At 40.2% G+C, this 17,554-nt stretch overlaps 1 protein-coding gene across 1 annotated transcript in view; it reads right to left on the minus strand.

Annotated features, from left to right (window-relative positions):
- Positions 1-16,802, minus strand: part of SOHLH2 (spermatogenesis and oogenesis specific basic helix-loop-helix 2) — a 75,029-nt gene extending 58,227 nt beyond the window's left edge. Inside the window, exons 1-4 of the mRNA XM_072975905.1 lie at positions 16,594-16,802; positions 15,011-15,090; positions 7,837-7,945; positions 7,712-7,754 (exon numbers count right to left, since the gene is read on the minus strand). Coding sequence (XP_072832006.1) covers positions 7,712-7,754; positions 7,837-7,945; positions 15,011-15,090; positions 16,594-16,676 — 315 coding nt within the window. The 5' untranslated portion in view covers positions 16,677-16,802. The remainder of the gene's footprint in view (positions 1-7,711; positions 7,755-7,836; positions 7,946-15,010; positions 15,091-16,593) is intronic.
- Between the last annotated feature and the right edge of the window lie 752 nt (positions 16,803-17,554).

Genomic DNA, 17,554 nt, shown 5'->3' on the forward strand with positions numbered 1-17,554 from the left:
CACAATAGCTGAAGCCAAGTAGAGAAGAGGGTGAGCCCAGTGCCAGAGCAATAATGCATTACACCAGTGTGGCTTAATACGTTAATTCCTAAACTAATAACTGCTCTTTTTAAGTAACTCCAATTATTTCCCATATTCTTACACATTAAATTTAAAAATCTCCAAGTTGAATTCCACACAACTCTTGTTGGTCATGATCTAGGTCACCGAAATCTATTAAAAGAACATTCAAATAAAAATGGAAGCAGTTGATTTAAATCACAAAGCAAAACTGCAAGATATTTTAGAGCTCATACCCTCTGCCTGAAACACAGCTCATTCTCTAAAAACTTTACTTATTCCCTCTTAGATACTTGTTAATAATTATTAAAGGTGTAAAAATGGTTTTAATAGGAATAATTAGGTCAGCTGAAACCCGGCAAGTTCTAGTCTCTAAAAATAACAGCCATGATAAAACAAGCCCTCTGAAAGTGACAATTCTCCACTATGCACATTGGATTAACACCCCTGTTAAAACATGATCAGTGATCTTTCTCAGGCAGGCAATGTTTGTCTTTAAAAATTATGCACCGGTGCCTAAATGGTTCTCAGTCCCCCTTTCCCAAATACAAACTTGCTGCAGAAGAAAATCAATGAAAGCCCTATAAATAGCAGAGGATAAACTGAGTTCTCCGGAGAAAAGTTAACCCTTCTGAAATAAACTGCTGCTCTAGTATAAGAGGGACATACCATTGTCCCTTTTTAAAGGGACAATCAGGGAGTGATGACTGTATTTCAAAATTTTGCTGCACAGACCCTTACTCCAAGGAGTCCAACTTAGCCTTCTTTCACTTACATCATTTGTTAAATACATTTTTATAGATGTAAAAGAGAATCTAATCCTTCTTCATATTTTGTCAGTAGGAAAATGCACTTCAAATTCTAAAAGAAATTAATATAAATAAACAATTGAAATACAAATTAGCTTTATATTAAAGATGACCTGAGTGAGATACGGTCCAAAATTCTAGAAGCTCATACCAATAAATGTAGATAAATTCAAGAGCTGGAGCAAAATATTTGAGCAATAAATAAGAAGCAAGGTAAGAGAACCAGTGAAGGCCCTAGAAGGCTTAGAACACTAGTTTCAGGAGGTTAAACACTGGGAGATATCGGAGGTTATTGAAGAAGTAACATGAAAGCAGGGGTTTAGGAATATTCAGGGTCAGTTTCTATGACAGAAGGATGATTTCTGTTATTTGTTGGTGAGGATTTGCAGTTTCAACCTTTGAGGCTTAAATATTTTTAATATGCTTGCTTTCTTGCTGCTATTGCCATGATGACTGGATTCCTTGTCTTGTCTCTTGATTTTACAATTCATTTATTCAAAAATTATTCATCAAGCACCTCCTATGTGCCAGGCATTGTGCCAGGGATACCACGGTGAGAATTACAAGCCCAGACCCTGTCCTCCTGACCCTCGGAGCCTAACAGGGTGCCTAGAATGCAGTGTATGTTGATGAACGTTACACATAATCTTGAGAAGGATCTGTGTTCTGTGGTTGTTGGATGGAATACTCTATAAATGTCAATAGATTGAGTTGATTGATAGTGCTGTTCAGATCAGCTGTATCTTCATTGACTTTTCTGCCTTTTCCATCTATCAATTACTGAAGGGGGTGTTAAGTCTTCAATTTTAATAATGGATTTGCCTATTGTTTTTGGTTATAATTTTGGCCTTGGGTGGGGAAGGCATAGTTTCCAACGTTTCCATTCAATTTTCCGCATCATGATCTCTTTTACTTCAGAGATTCTGGCCAACGTGGGAGTTAACTTCAACGGCCAAGTACATCTATTTCAACTATGTATTCAGGAATGGGGAAATTTATCACTGCGAGGGTAAGGGAGTCTGTGGGCACACTGGGCCGAGTGTGATTTGAACAGCCAGAGAGAGGGTCCAGGTGGAGCTGCAGAGTCAACGTCTTCGTGGGCATTCATCCGGATGTCCTGTCACAGTTTTGGGATCCCTGGTTACTGCCATCAGGGCCCTGTCCTCTACATAACAGTCCTGCTTGGACTGGGCATTCAAATGCCTCGGCAACCCTCACAATCGGGTCTTCAGCCTTGCTGTCCTGTTGTGGCTGTCTTTCCAGCACTGGCAGAGACAGCCTCTTTAGAGGCTACCACCAAGGCTCTCTGGTTTCCACTCTTAGATTTTAAGTGCTTGTTAACTCTTCTCAGTATCTCATCATCCTTACACAGGATGACAATACAACTTAGCAATAACCCCATACTTTCTAAATGCCTGCATCATGGCTTCTTTCACAGTATTCCTCTCCATAAGAACATTTTCCAAGGTCACCATCAGTGAAAATTTTTAGCAACTGAACCGCACCTGAGCCAGGATCTACTGGTGCCACATCTGCCAATCGGGACAGCATCTTCTGCCTGCCACACAGTAAGTGAGCCAATCCCAAACCCCATCTGACCTCCTGTTTTCTCATGTCCCTCTCAGTGACTCTTGTAGACTTGGTCTTCTGAGAAGCAGGTACCAAGATGGGCTTAAATGTGAAAAGATTCTGTTAGAAAAGCCTGCATGAAAGGAACTAGGGAAGGAGCAGGAGAAGGCTGGGAAGGTAGCTCCAGCGAAGGGCAGAGGGAGAGAAGGTTAGGTGGAAGTGGAAGCATCCCAGGCTGGCCTGCAGCCTAAGGGAAGTTTGGCAAAGCCATCAGGGACTCCTTAAGCCAAAGTCACAGACAATGGAGTCCTGTGTTTCCCAGGAACAGGTCTGCTTTAGTATCCCCACTGCACCAGATCCTGGCAAGGAACAGCCCGTGGGAGGTGTGGTCTTGAAGCAAAAGCAGTGATGGATTTCAAAGCCCAATAGCAAGGTCCTCCATCCGTTAACCTCCCTGTCCTGGGAGGTCTGAGAGGTGCATTCCCTGGGTGGCCACAATAACTGCTTTTCCTAAGGGCATTTCAAGTTTTCAACCAAAGAACCCTCCAATCTCCTACTCTGAGGTTTAATCCCAGCTGCTGGTTTTCTGTGAGTAGAGCAAAGGAAGCAAGCTGAGAGCGCCATTATTCAGGTTGCATATTTTCACTTAATTCCATCATGTTTAGACCTGTATCTCACTCTCAACCCTCCTCTGTGCCTGAAGGCCCAAAGTCCAGAGTTACTGCAGCAAAATTTTTCCAGAAAATAGACTGACCAAAAGAGAATATTCTGACTACATGGGGTGGCAGAAGGGTCCCAGTAGCCAACTGCTTCACGTGTATGTTCAACTGATCTGCCAGCTTCCAGCTCCTTCCTCACCTCCACCTTCTCCAGTGCCTGGGGCTGCCAAGTCCTAAGGCACTAAGACGTTCTGAAGAGTGACTGCTTTGTTTTCACTGACAGTCTTCTCAGCAGGCACTTGGCTGTTGCTTCTTCAACTCTAAATCAATGACTATTCCTCCAACTGAGGGTTTCCGAAAATTTGTTTATACTCTTGCCCAAACCCATAGAATGTACAACACCAAGAATAAGCCCTAGGGTAAACTATGGACTTGGGTGATTATTATGGGTCAACATAGGTTTATTCTGATGAGGGATGTTGATAAGGGGAGAGGCTATGCACGTGGTAGGGGATATGGGTATGTGGGGAGTCTCTGTATCTTCCTCCCAATTTTGTTGTGAACCTAACACTGCTCTAAAAAAGTAAAGAATTAATTAATGTATTAATTTTTAAAATTGCCTGGAGAAAAAATGAGAACACATTTTGGATTTTGTGAAAATTATATTAGTCATTAATTACTTTGGACCATTAAAAGCAAGATATTTGTGATTCTATTTATAAAATTATCATACACATTCAGAAATCCTTTAAAAATTATAAAATCATACTATGACAACTTTAAGGTTCATTCTAGATTTTGATTCTTTACTGACTTCAAAATGAACTACTATTTTAAAAATGATTTTATCATATGCACATAGTCTCTCATCCCGTCACTTCCCATTCATTGGAAGACCCACAACTTAAAGTTCTTGGTCTTCCCAAGGAGCTAGTTTTACCTGATTATATAACCAGTGGGCACATACTAGAAAATTGCAGCCTGGAAAGACATACTAAAGCTACAGCTAAACTGAAGATCACCAGAAATTGACCCCCCAAAGATCACACACAAAAACAATATTAATTCTTCTACTATCATGGAAGAGCTGATTTGTTTTGCTTTCAAAACTAATCAGTTCTTCACATTCCAAGCAGTATTATAACCTCACTTATGTTCATGTCTTAATTTGCTTGTGAAAAGTCACTTTCTAAAAGGAGACTGAAACAACAGGGTACGAATAAGAAATTTCAGGATACCACTTACATGCCTGACGTCAAATACACTTAGATATTTTAAAGTCCCTTTCCTCTATCCCAAGTAGAAAGGAAGTACTATTTGCCACCTATTTTTTTAAACAACGGTAATTGCTGTACTAAAGAACACATAAAAACTGCAAGTTAAAAAAATCATTCTATTGAATGCTTACAAGAGAAAAACCTGAGACTACAATTAAACACACCTAGATAGGCAGTCCTTCTCAATGAAGGCAATTGTTAACAATGAGCACAGCGTTCTGCGCTTAAATGCCAAGCGCCCCCTTGTGGACAATACTGTTATTAGATTTACATGTAAAATCTGCCTAACTTTTCTCTGATTTGAGGCTACACCTGTCTCCAAATTAACTATTCTGATCTTCGGGAAGAATACAGATCTATTGATGCCTGTGACAGAATACTTCACATTGATTCTACAGACATAGTTTTTAACAAATTGAACCTTCCTTAAAATATTATAAGAACATATTAAAGGATTTGGATTTTGGCAAATTGGCTTTCTATGAATTAATTTTCTACAAGTTGACCAAGAGTCCTGCAGAGAACATCTGAGGTGAGACCAAACATCTTCCCAAAGAATATCTCTGTCTCCACCCGCCTCTCTCATGCTTCCCATCACCAGTCGGTCTTGCCGGCTCTAGGAGCAGGATCTCCGGTGCTACAACCATCTGACTGACAGACAGAGCGTGTGTGCTGGTGAGAGGTTACCTTGCGGGTCCTCGTTGTCTGGGTGTAGTGGAAAACAAAGGAGAGTGCGCTGGTGGGAAAATTAGGCAGAGAGAAATAGGGGCGCTATGGTCTGAATGTGTGTCTTCTCACTCCCTAATTCACATATTGAAATTAATGTCTGATGTGCATTCCAGTGTGCAGTAGAGTTGACCACAGGGATGTGGTGGAACTTGTTGATAATGATACTACCTTCAGATGAGAAAAGTAATCTGCAAACAGTTGAGGGTTTAAAGTTAATCTGTATCAGAAAAGGATTAGAACCTCATTCTCACTTAAATGAATACTTTTTTCTAAAATATTAAAATCAAGTCCATTTTAGTGATCCAGTTTGAAAATAACTTACTGAACATTTCATTTTCTTTTCCTAATGATAACATTTAAAGAAATTAGACATACACAGGTCAAAAACCAGTGTTCATCCTTTTGTTGCCCATAAGCAAACCTGCAATTAGAAGTTACTCAAAATCAGTATTCTAACTAACTGACATCAGTTTCTGAAGTACGCATGTACAGGTTACCCCTAAAGACTGAGCAATACACAATAAGGATAAAAAATCAGTCAATTTACAAACAGTGTTTGAATTCATACTCTATCCAATAAAAACAACTAATTTAGGCCCTTCAATTATCAACTTAGTAGAAAACCAAAAATGTGTGCATTACACAAACAGTGCACATCTGAATCAATCTCACAAATACTGTTTTTATATAAAGAATAAGACAATTATCTCTTGGACTCTCGGATAAGAGAGATTTCCTGACTGGATATAGGATTCTTGGAACCAGTGCTTCTTGCTCAGCAGTTCGCTACCTCTGTCACCAACTCCCTGGCTAGATCCCTAATCCCTGCTCTTCAGACAAACCCCTCCTGGATTCTACCGTGTCAGAAAACCCAAATACTCAAACAGGGCATCTGCCCAATGAATGGAGAGGACAAGAGCCTGAACTTTCGTTATCTTTCCTTTCTGCTTAATATGTGGTGCCACTCTTGGTTCTTCTAACATTTCTTTAGTCCTTTGCTGAAGAGAAATAGAATTCTCTGCCTCCATATCTAAACCTCTTAGACACATTTTCGTCAAGAATAACACCAACTCGTCAAGGGAAATTTTCCCATGTTACACCCGCACCTGTTCGTACCCTCCGCAAGGCTACATATCCTGTTTCTTGAGCTAGGACTGGGGGTGGGTTGTCAAGACACAGGCAACTGGAATATTTTACATTCTGAAGGTAGTACTTGACATTTTCTATTCTATAGGGAGTATGGAAATCCGACCTACAGTTGAGAAACACTAAGTGTAAAACAGCCCTTGCAGTAATTTCTAAATACCACAAGATGGCGATATGACTCCATGGCAGAGAAAAAAACCTTTTTTTCCCAATTAAAAAATGTTATTTTCCTGACTTTTCAAGACATAGCTGTATGGGGATTTCTGAGTTGCAAATGACAGAGAGGAGTGCAAAAAAGCTGATTTCTCATTTGATTCATTAACAAAAATACAAGATTTTTCTTTATCTTTCACTAAAGCTTTGCAGTTATTCAAAGAGTACCCTCCCAGAAATGCTCAGGACTCTGTGAATGTAGTTCTATAGATCCGTGCTCCACTTACAGCTGTTACAAAGCCTGTTACTTCTGATCAGCATATGGAAGGCGCGTTGCTACAGCATAGTTAAATGGCGTCGTTTCTTTTAGGGGAAGAGAATCTGACTCCTCATTTCCAGACTGTGTGAAACTGACTAAACCAATCTCTTTAAGCTTAGAATCACATGTACGGAAGGGAACAACATTAAATTTTATGTCATGGGGTTGTTGCAAGACTGAAAATAATTTGTAGATTATATATGTTTAATTAAGGCCAAATTATTATTATTACTAGTGTAATGTTAAGACCTGCCAATTAAGCTGAGTATTTTACTTTCATTTTCATACAAAGTACCCTTGATTTATTTACAAGACTTCCATGTTTTTCTGAGTATTTTTGAAATAAAAATTCAGCAAGAGTCCAACGTAACACTCACGCTTTGGTCCTCCTCTACAATTTAAAGGACAAATATCTGATTGAAGGAAAAACAAACGAATGTGCTTTGTAAAGTATAAAACATAAATTTATTTATCAGGGATTAAAATGAACTTTCAAAGAAAGATGTCACTAGGGTAACCAAAAGAAAAAGTAGGTGGAGCAGCCCAGTGGGGTTATAGGGTAATTTATGGATTCTCTGTTGTTAGATTTTATATATACTCTGTGTGTGTGTGTGTGTGCATGAATGTGGACGTATGTGTGAGTGTATACCTGCATGAAACTGTTTTAGATGGGTGTGAGAGAGGTATTTCTGAGTTAAATAAGCTCTTTTAGGTTGCAGGGAATAGACACACACTCAGGTTTCCCCCAGCCTGACCTCTGAGCTCCTTTCACTTCTGTTTTGTTTGTGCCTGTGACAGAATCCCTGCCCAGATTTGCAGGGGAGAGATTAAGCTGAAGGCCTCTTTTATTCCTAAAATCCTAGGAACAGCCCCGATGAACAAAACATTGGGACCTTGCTACGGTCTTTAAACTACTGTTTAGAATCCGTCGGGGAAGAATATACATAATTTCCTTCAATTCTTCCTTTTGTTTAACCATCTTTTACTCACCACTGGCATCTGTTCATAGACACGAATAGAAGACAGTCTGTCTACAATAAAGCAAATATGAGCAACTGATGTTTTATCAGTTTTAATTCAACTTCTAAAACATATATATAGTTGCTTCTGTATCTGAAGGAATTCCTCGGAATTTTTCCATTTTTTCTTTGAGAGAAACAATTTGCTTTTCTAGTTGATCATTTAGTTCAAGTTGTGTCTCATAACAACTTTTCCATTCACCACCTGAGTGAAAAGGGGAAGACACAAGATCACCTCACCTCCTCTCATTTACTCATTAAGCCAACACTACTCTGTTGCTAGACTGGACTTTACCAGCAATACAGATGAACTAGAGTGAACTAGTGTCTAAGTGCGCATTCTCTGTTAGGATCTTTATGGATGCTACCCTCACACATTACCACCCAGCCGGACCTCATTGCCACAACTGTCCTTTAGTTCCCCATGTATCCTTATGAGGGATTCTATCAGACAAAATATCAGGAACACGTTTCTTTCCTTGGAACTCAGAACGTTCATATATTACAGCCTAAATAGTACTAGCTTCCCATCCAAAGTCCTATTCATTTTTTTCCTTTGCAAAAGAATTCTGGCCTGTTTAACAACTACCAATTCTGTTTGCTATGTTAAAAGCATACAATGCCTTACATATGTTAACTAATTTAATCCTCAGTGACAAAAACTCAGTTACCCATTTTACAGATGAGGAAACCAAGGTTCAGAGATGTCAAATAACATTATTAGGATGACATGCTAATCAAGGGGGAACTGGGGTTTCAACCCAGTTTGTTCTGACTTGAAAGTGTGCTACAGTAACACTGTTTATATTTGGCTATCTATATAGGCATCTTCTCTTATCCTTAAGCAGCACCCCCCCCCCCAATAAATTCCTTTAGCTACTGAAGCCAAAACATTTGTCTTATTGCTCTGGGAGGATACAGCCTAGAATTAAAACCTCCTTTTTCAGCTACAAGGTCCAAAGCTAATTTTTTTTTTTGAGTCTTGAAAATCATACTTTGCAGAGAGAAAAAAGATGGCATGTTTCTAAACTTTAGATGCTCTTTACATACATGGGACAACTTCTGCTACATAATAGTCTTTTGGGGAGTCTAAGCAGAAAGACTTATTAGCTCACACCACTGCCAGCCTCCTCAACTCTGCCTCAACCTGCCTTTGCCCTCATCTCTAAGCAAATGTAGTCTACAAGGAGAGGGGCAGGAATGCCCTCCCCAGCTGAAGTCCAAAGTCATTAATCCAAATGCTTAACAACTGGATGGAGGCCCAAAAAACTGGAGATTAATAACATTTTTGTTTTCTTTTCACATAACAGCATTGGCTCCCACAAATCCAGTCAGCTTTCTACTTATCAACCGTTTTCTTTCCTAAAAAAGGACCACACTGAGTTTTACTTTCCCTGCCACACTTGTTCTGTGATAAACCAGAAGTAATGAAAACACTAAGGTTTGCAATTTTTGCAAAATTTTTGAAAAATCATTTTTCATCTGTCTTTAAAATGCAGTAAGGTTTAAATTATGCTTTCAACTGAGAATAAGATTAGCAGTTCAAAACAGCAAGTTTTTGGAATAATCTTGATACTACGGGACGTTCAAAGCCATCTGAAACCAGTCCAAGTAAGAGATGTGCTGTGATTAGATGACCACAATAAACATGGTGCCAGAAAAAATCATCCCTGACCTTGAGCACAACAGCCAACCTATCCAAGCCTAAGATATAATAAGCCATTATTATACTAGAGACTATTTATGAGGATAAAAATTTAACAGAAACATTTGTGTCTCTTGGGGGGAAAAAAATACCCGAGTAGTATGAAACCACATGAAACCACAGCTTTTGTAGTAACTCTAAAAACAAACAAAAAAAACTTGTACTGTACTTTCGAAGGGAAAATATCAAATTGCTTTGCAATATCAGAGAAGGATCTTGGCTAGAATCAGTACAACAAAAAGCAAAAGCAAACCCAAAATTTAAAAAATGTAGAAGTTTGACTCATGGTCAATTTTATGAATTGACCTTGAAAGGAGAAGTTCATAAAGCAAAAGATAATTAGGTAGAGGCCTATCTTTCAAATATGGATTTTTTTCCCAAACATAGGTAGCATATTAACAAAAATAAAAAACCAAAGCTCAACTAAACAATAATGCCAAATAATAAGTTTTAAAGTGTTAAAAAAGAACACAGTTGAATGGACTGAAACTTGACCCTACATGGACTTTAATATTTCAGTCATATTTGTGTTGTTCACTACATTTATCGTGATTACGGTGATGGAATTACGTTCATTTGAAAAGACTTTGTAAAATCAGAAAATGTTAACAAGGAAAGGAAAGAGCCTACTATGTGGCACTGCACTAGGCAACAGGGATAAAAACTAAAATAGACACAGTCCCTACTGTCAGTCAGCAGCAAGGCCAGGAGGGAAGGGCAGGGAGCAGGGAGACATACAGCCTGAACATTTGTGACTATAATGTACAGACAGGACCTTTAAAAAGGTCATTAAGGTCAAATGAGGTCATATGGTTCCCCTAATCCAATATGACTAGACTCCTAATAAGAAGAAATGAGGGCACAGATAGGTACAGAGGGGAGACCAGGTGAAGACACGAAGACGACAGCCATCTACAAGCCAAGATGAGAGGTCTCAGAAGAAATCAACCTTGCCAACACCATGACCTCGGATTTACAGTCTCCATAACCGTGAGAAAAGTTGTTTCCGTGGTTTAACCCAGCCTGTCCATTGTACTTTGTTATGGAAGCGCTAACAAACTAACACACTATCTACTCTGTTCTATTCATTTGTTTCCAGTTTTAATGATTATAGCTTTATTATATCTTGTAGGAGTCCTCTCACCCCCAATTTCTTACCAGTTATCCCTGTCTAGTTATTCATCCAGTTAACTTTAGAGTCAGTTATTGAAGGTAAGAAAAAAATACTTGTTTTAATGAGAATTATATATCAATAAATTAATTTGATGAGAATGAGCATATTTATAACATCCAATTCTCCCATATAGGAAAAGTCTATGTCCCTCTTATAAAACCTTAATAACAAATTTCCCAGTTTCATTTTACTTTAGGGTTTCTCTCCAGTATGAAATCCCTTATGTTGAATAAGGTGAGAATTCCAGCTGAATGGTTATTACTCCCATGTAGTCACAGTCTTCTGCTGTCTTCATATAGGTCCTGAATACTTCCTGATATTTCTTATCAAGGATATTGTCAGATATTCTATGATTTAGGTTAGAATTGTTGGTGCAATTTTTTTTTAAATCCCTATTTTCTAACTGGTTATTGCTTTTTTTTTTAATAAAATTTTTTTCTACTACTGTATCAAACCATTTTATAATTTTTCACTAGTATACTAGGTTTTCAATTCATCTTCTGGAAAGCTCTGGATACCAGATAATAAAAGTTCAAAATTATAATTTTATCTCTTCCTATCTAACAAATATAATTCTTATTTCTGTTTCATATTTTATTGCTTGACTGGAACCTTCAAAACAATATTAAGTTTTAATGGTGGCAGGAGCTATCTTTGCTTTTTTCCAAGAACGGGAATGCCTTTAATGTTTTATCATTAAGTATTATGCAAATTCAGGATAAACAGAAATTTTTTCCTTAAAAAAGGACAAATTGAATTCTTACCAAAACGTTTTTTAGCATTCACTAATGAGTTTTAAAAAAAAACTACTTGACCTACTAACATGTATCTTCATAGCCAAAGGATTTTGAACTAGAAACCAGCCTGTAAAATGAAGACTGAAAAGGAGCTCAAAGGAGAAGCCCGGGATGCAGATGTAAATTTGTGTGCTGCTGGTATACAGGGGCATTCGACACCATATGATCAGATGAGATCACCTGAGTAGTGGGTGTGCGCATCAAAGAAAATACTCCAAGTTCTTAGAACTGATCAAGATGAAGAGGAATGAGGAGTAGCCAGTAGGTATGAAGAAAACCAAGAGTGCATGGTGTCCCAGGAATCAGGTCAGCAAAGGATTTCAAGGATGAGATGAGGGTGATGAATCGTAGCAATGCCATTGGGAAGTCAAGATGAGGACTGAGAGATGACACTGGATTTAGCAAATAGAAAGTCACTGGTGACCTTGACAAGAACAGTTTCAGTCGATTAGAGATGACACTTCCAACTGAAGTGAGTCCAAGAGAGAATGAGACGGTCTTGCTTATGCTGAGCAAATCCAGCCCATTTCTATCCCTAGATGAACAGTGTCCCAGAGCCTCAGCAAATTAAGGTTCTCTCTTCCATGAAAAAAGTTGAGAGGCAAACTTAAGAAACTTAACTGGAAAGAAGTAGTGGCTAAGAGTGTGAGATTTGATGTCAGAAAGCCTGGATTCAAATTCCAGATCTATTCCTCCCTGCCTCTGTAGCCTTGAAAAAGACATTTAGAATCGTTTGAGCCTCAATTTTTCATCTATAAAATGAGGTAATACTTTTTCAAAGGGTAGTTAAGAGGTTTTGATTTTTAAAAATGCACTTAAAGCTCTACACCAATACTGACTCTTCTCAATTTTAAGTTACCTGGATATTCTCCTTCCTGTTCTTTGTCTTGTCACTGAGCTTTAAAATGATGAAATTCAGATTTAATTAAAACAGAAACCACACTTTTTTGTATATAGTTTCCTATGAGTCCTAAAGGGCGTGAAAGGGCCACTATGGGAATTGTGAAGCCCTGTGAAGTTGGTTGTGTTTGCTGTTCTGCCTAAAAATTAATCCAGTTACAAGCTAGGTAGATTAAACAAGAATTAAACAGGTAAGAGTGGAAAAATTTTTTAAAAAGCTATTCTACTGAAGAGTTTTGCTGTACATGAAGCAGTGAAAGGTGAAAGGGATAACAGTAGAAGGGGAAATGTGGGGCCAAAAGGTTTGCCATTTGTTTTTTAGATAAAATAAACTGAGCATGACTGTATGCTGTTTGGGGATGCTCCAGCAGAGCAGGGAAAACAGATGCTCAGGAAAGAGAGAGGACAGGGGCTGAGGTGATATCCTTGAGGTGAGAGTAGATGGCCTCTATTGTACAACTGGAGGGATTAACCTCAGATAAGAGCAAGGACAGAACATGCAGGGGGACCGGAGGGAGGGAAGAGGATGCGCGAAGACACAGGCAGGTGAGTGGCTTTCTCGGTAGGAACGTGTGAACCCTCTTCTGAGTGCTTCTCGTTTCTCTTTGAAAGAGGTAGGTAAGCTCATTAGCTGAGAGAAAGGGGAGAGAGGTGGTGAGATTTGAGGCAAGAGTGGAAAGTAGGAAAGATTTACCTAAACAGATGTATCCGTAGTTGTCTCCTGTCCATGTACTACTTTTATAATGTTAAACAATAACAAATTTATTTAAAAACTCCTTTAGTACTATCCCATTGCCTTCAGGAGAAATACAAATTCAATGGCATCAAATTAAAGACTTCCACTTCTTCTTTATAAACCTTAATCTCATCTCCTGTCACATTCTCCTTACACTCTATGTTCCATCTTTATCAGTTACTCAAGAATTCTCCTCAAAAGGCATTATGCCTCCTGGGGCCAACTGTATTTTCCAAAGGTGACTGCATAATATGACCCATCCCACATGTTCTTCTGTAATGTGACCTTGACAAGTGAAATTTACCTCTCCATCCCCTTGAATCTGTGTCCATTTTGACCAACTGAATATAGAGCAAATGGCACTGCCAGTTCTGGGAGTAGCTCTTAGCTGGCCTGGCAGTTTCTGTCACTGTGCCTTTTGGAATGCTTGCTCCTGGGACATAGCCTCTTGGAACCCAGGTACCATGTGGTGAGAAGCAAAAGCTACAAGAGCCATGTGCAGCCGTTTCTGATGGGCAGTCCCAGCTGGGATCCCAGCCAACACCCAGAATGAGCTGCCAGCCATGAGAGAGTCATCTTGCAATGTCCAGCCCAGCTGAAACTTCAGATGACTGAGCGCCAGACTACATCTGCCTGTAACACATGAGAGACCCTAATTAAGAACCTCCCAGATGAACTCAGTCGATCTACAGGCTTGTGAGAGATAATGTGTTCTTTAAGCCCCTAAATGATACGGTGGATGGCTATGCAGCAGTAGAGAACCAGAAGTACTGAGGGCTGCTGTGGGTGACAGCAGTCGTCATGGTAACAGGCAGTCATGGTAGACAGATGATTTAGGGTGAAATGACTCTGCCACTCCCTGGCTATGTGACCTTCGCAAGTTACTTGAATTCCTGAATTTCATTTCCCCATAAATGGGGATAATAATAACTACCTCACTTGACACAGTTCCTGGCCTTAGCTGATGCTGAAGAAGGGATAAAGTTTCTGCCTTCACCTTGGGCTTTAGCTTGGCCCACTGAGGAAAGAAATGTCTCGCCTACCATTTTACCTTTTCCCTTTATACCTACATACCAGCTCCTTACCGTGAGAAGAGTTGTTGATAATAGGATTTGATGAGCTTACATTTCACTAGTGGGCATAGTTATTGCATTGTGTGTATCTGTGAGCATGACCTGTTTTGTCTGTAATTAGATCGATGAGGAAATTCTTGCCAGTGCAACTGCTCGAGTGTATTCATAGTCTGCCCTCACAGAACCAGCTTTATCTAAGATACAGATATGCAGATACAGGAAGCTACTTCAGCCTTGGGACAAAGCAGTGTCACTTCTCTTATTCATATTTTACTTTGACACTTCCTCCCAATAGGGAAACACTTTAAAAAAGGGAAAATAAAGGTCTTCCATTCAAAGTACTGACATACAGCAGGATCTCAATGTTTGTGTAATGAATTAACGTCTTACATACATTATAAATTTTAAAGATATATGGGTATGTGCCTGTGTGTGGTGTGCATGATGTGTGCTGGTGTGTAACACCCACCTGCCCCTTCCCCATTTTTCTAACACAAACAAACAGCCAAAACCTAGATAAGGGTTTTAAGGTTATACCCCAAATCTAGCAGTTATGATATGAAGGGTATTGAGTTAAACAGAAAACTTGTGATAGCTTATTATCTACTACAGAAATAATGTAATGATCTCATGTATCAAAGGTTTTGCTAATTGAAGAATGAACGTTTTGAACTCATACGTAGATGCATAATTATAAAGTAACAGGTTTGACACTCTGAAATATCAGTTTTTAAAGCCTCTGTATTAAATTATTATTAATGCTGCCAAAAGCAATGATATCTTGGCACTATTATTCCAAGTATGTAATTTAATGTACTACAGGTATCTTGCTAAAATGAACAATAACTATACAGGAGTCATAAATAAAAATATTTACTTGTATACCTTCATCGTCAGTATTGAGCTTGGCTTCCAGTTCTGCTATCTTGTGTCTTACTTCAAGCACCAAGAGTTGCACTATATCCCTATTATTAAACACATTTTGTTAATTATAATTCAATTAAAAATAACCTGAAAAGAATACTACATAGTAACCCACCACTACTTCAGAAACAACTTATTATGAAATATCACTTACTGAAGGCATGGCTGAGAATCAGGAATCAGGCAAATGAGGGCTTCTGATTACCTGGGTCCAGGACACTAATATGCACTAAAGCTCAAAGCCCCCCAGGTAACCATTAAAAACCCTTTACGCTTAACTTTAACCCCAGAAGTTGGTCATCTGTTTCCTCAAAGCCCAGCAAATGAGCTGCAAATTATTATAGAAAGGAATAGCTAGGGCAACAGGTAACAACTGACAAACTGAAACAAAGAGGAAAAAAGAAACACTAATTAAAAAAGAAAACACACCTCCCCACCCCCACCCCCAGACACACAAATAGCATTCCAGAGATCATCTATTTAGGACATCAGTAAGCACATACTAGTTATCCAAATATGATGACAGAATCATTTATTCAATACATATTTTTGAATGCCTATTATGTTAAAGGCGTTGTGCTAAGTGCTGAAGATACCACAGTAAGTGAACAGAACAAAAGCAATACGTTAACTTTCACTGAATGTTTATACAAGCCAATGCTAAGTGGTTTACATACATTTCACTCAGTTCTGGCCACAACCATAAGATGTGTGAGATGTGTGAGACTACATCAATCTCAGGCTTGAGAAAACTGAAGCTTGAGAGGTTCATTAACTTGCCCAAGATCATGCAGTTACTGAGAGATAAGAGCTGGGACTTGAATTTATGCAGGATTCCTCTAAAGTACTTGCTCCTACACTCTACGGCTTCAGAGAATAAGGAACCTGTCCTCAAAATGCTAGGTCTGATACCAGACCAAGAAATAACCAGCCGATTAAAAGTGTGGTTGGAGCTGTAACAGAGGAAGGCACAGGGAGCTTTAAGGACTCATCGCAGAGTCTAGCTCTCCTGGGGTCTGCGAGTGGGGATGGGGTTATCTTTAAAAAATATTTAAAATGTTTCAAATAATTATTAAGAAGTACTCACATTGAGTATTTAAGAAGTATATATATAGTAGAGGCATCATTTTTACAAAATGTCACTAATTCTTAAGTTCTTCTAAAGGGATGAAAGGGAAGCATAACTAAACGAAACCTTTGGAATTTGAAACAGAAAACCTGAATTCAGTGGAGCCTCAAAAGCAAACACAATTTCAGCGATATATGCACACAATACACTCAATTTGACTTGATCCCGAAGGTAGACCATCCTATCTCAGAGCCTGCCTATTTATAATACCAAATACAAGAGCGAGATGAGTCTTTCCCGTGAAACAGTTTTCTGGTGTCCCCAGTTCTGCCCAGGTTTTCATCACACTGCAGGTGTCACATCGGCCTCGGTGGCCGCGGCCCTGAACCGTGGGGCAGGCCCTCGGGCCTCGGGGAGGCGGCGCGGACGTGACCCTACACCGGGCGCGGGGGCGCGCGCCGCCCTCCAAACTCACTTCAGGTGCATTTCTTCCAGTAACTCCAGTTTGAGGAGGTCGATGCTCACGCCTTCGAAGTTGTCGCCTCTTCCTTCCTCCATAGAGTCAGATCAGAGGCCACCCACACCCGTCCCTGCACCCAGCCAAGAACACCAGACCTGAGGGAACACCCAGACACCGGGAGAGTGGGAGCATGGTCTCAGCTGTCGTCAGGGAGACCCACTCGCAGTCGCCGCCCGGCGCCTCCCGGTGACGTCACAGCGCGTCGCGCGGGCGCGGGGCGGGGGCGGGGCACCTGCTGGGCCGCCCGGGGCAGCTCAAACGCGGAGGGTTCTCTGTCCTGGGAACGCCTCCTGGAGAAAAGCGTCTCACAAGGGCTGTTTCCCCAAACAGTTGGAGGGGGAAGACTTGCTCAGGGATGGCGGGGGAAGCGGGGTGGGGGTGGGTGGCTGGGTAGGGGGCATGGGGGGTAGTGGGGGGGGTGGCAGGGTGAGGGGGTGGGGGGGGTAGGGCGGGTCGGCCGCGTGACTGAGTGTGGAGGGGTCGAGAGCTGTTGGCCTTGGTTGCTTTCTTGAACACTGACCCACCCCCGATGCTCACGTTACTCTCCACCCTTGATAGGGAAATGCTGGATGCCGTAACAGGTGTGTCTTTCTTACCTAAGTTAACCTAGCAGCAGAGGCTTTGGTTAGGAGAGTCTGAGGAGGAACAGGCCCTAACAAGGCACTGCCTGAACTTTGACTCTCAGCCTCCAGTCCAGATTGTCTTTGAATTCAGGCAAATCCACGGACCCAGCCCCACCACAACAGAAGTTTAGTGGTTGTAACTGCAAGTTTTGCATTCTGTCTCTGGTATATCTGTGTTTTAGTTTCATTCCTGGCTCCCATCCATCTTAGGGTAGAAGCAACTGACTACCTCAGAGTTCTCTGGTACGTTTTCCGTACCCTGAGTCAACTTGAGAAGTGTGAGCACGGGAGCA

This window comes from Vicugna pacos, chromosome 14 (assembly GCF_048564905.1).
Source record: "Vicugna pacos chromosome 14, VicPac4, whole genome shotgun sequence".
NCBI classification, from domain to species: Eukaryota; Metazoa; Chordata; class Mammalia; order Artiodactyla; family Camelidae; genus Vicugna; species Vicugna pacos.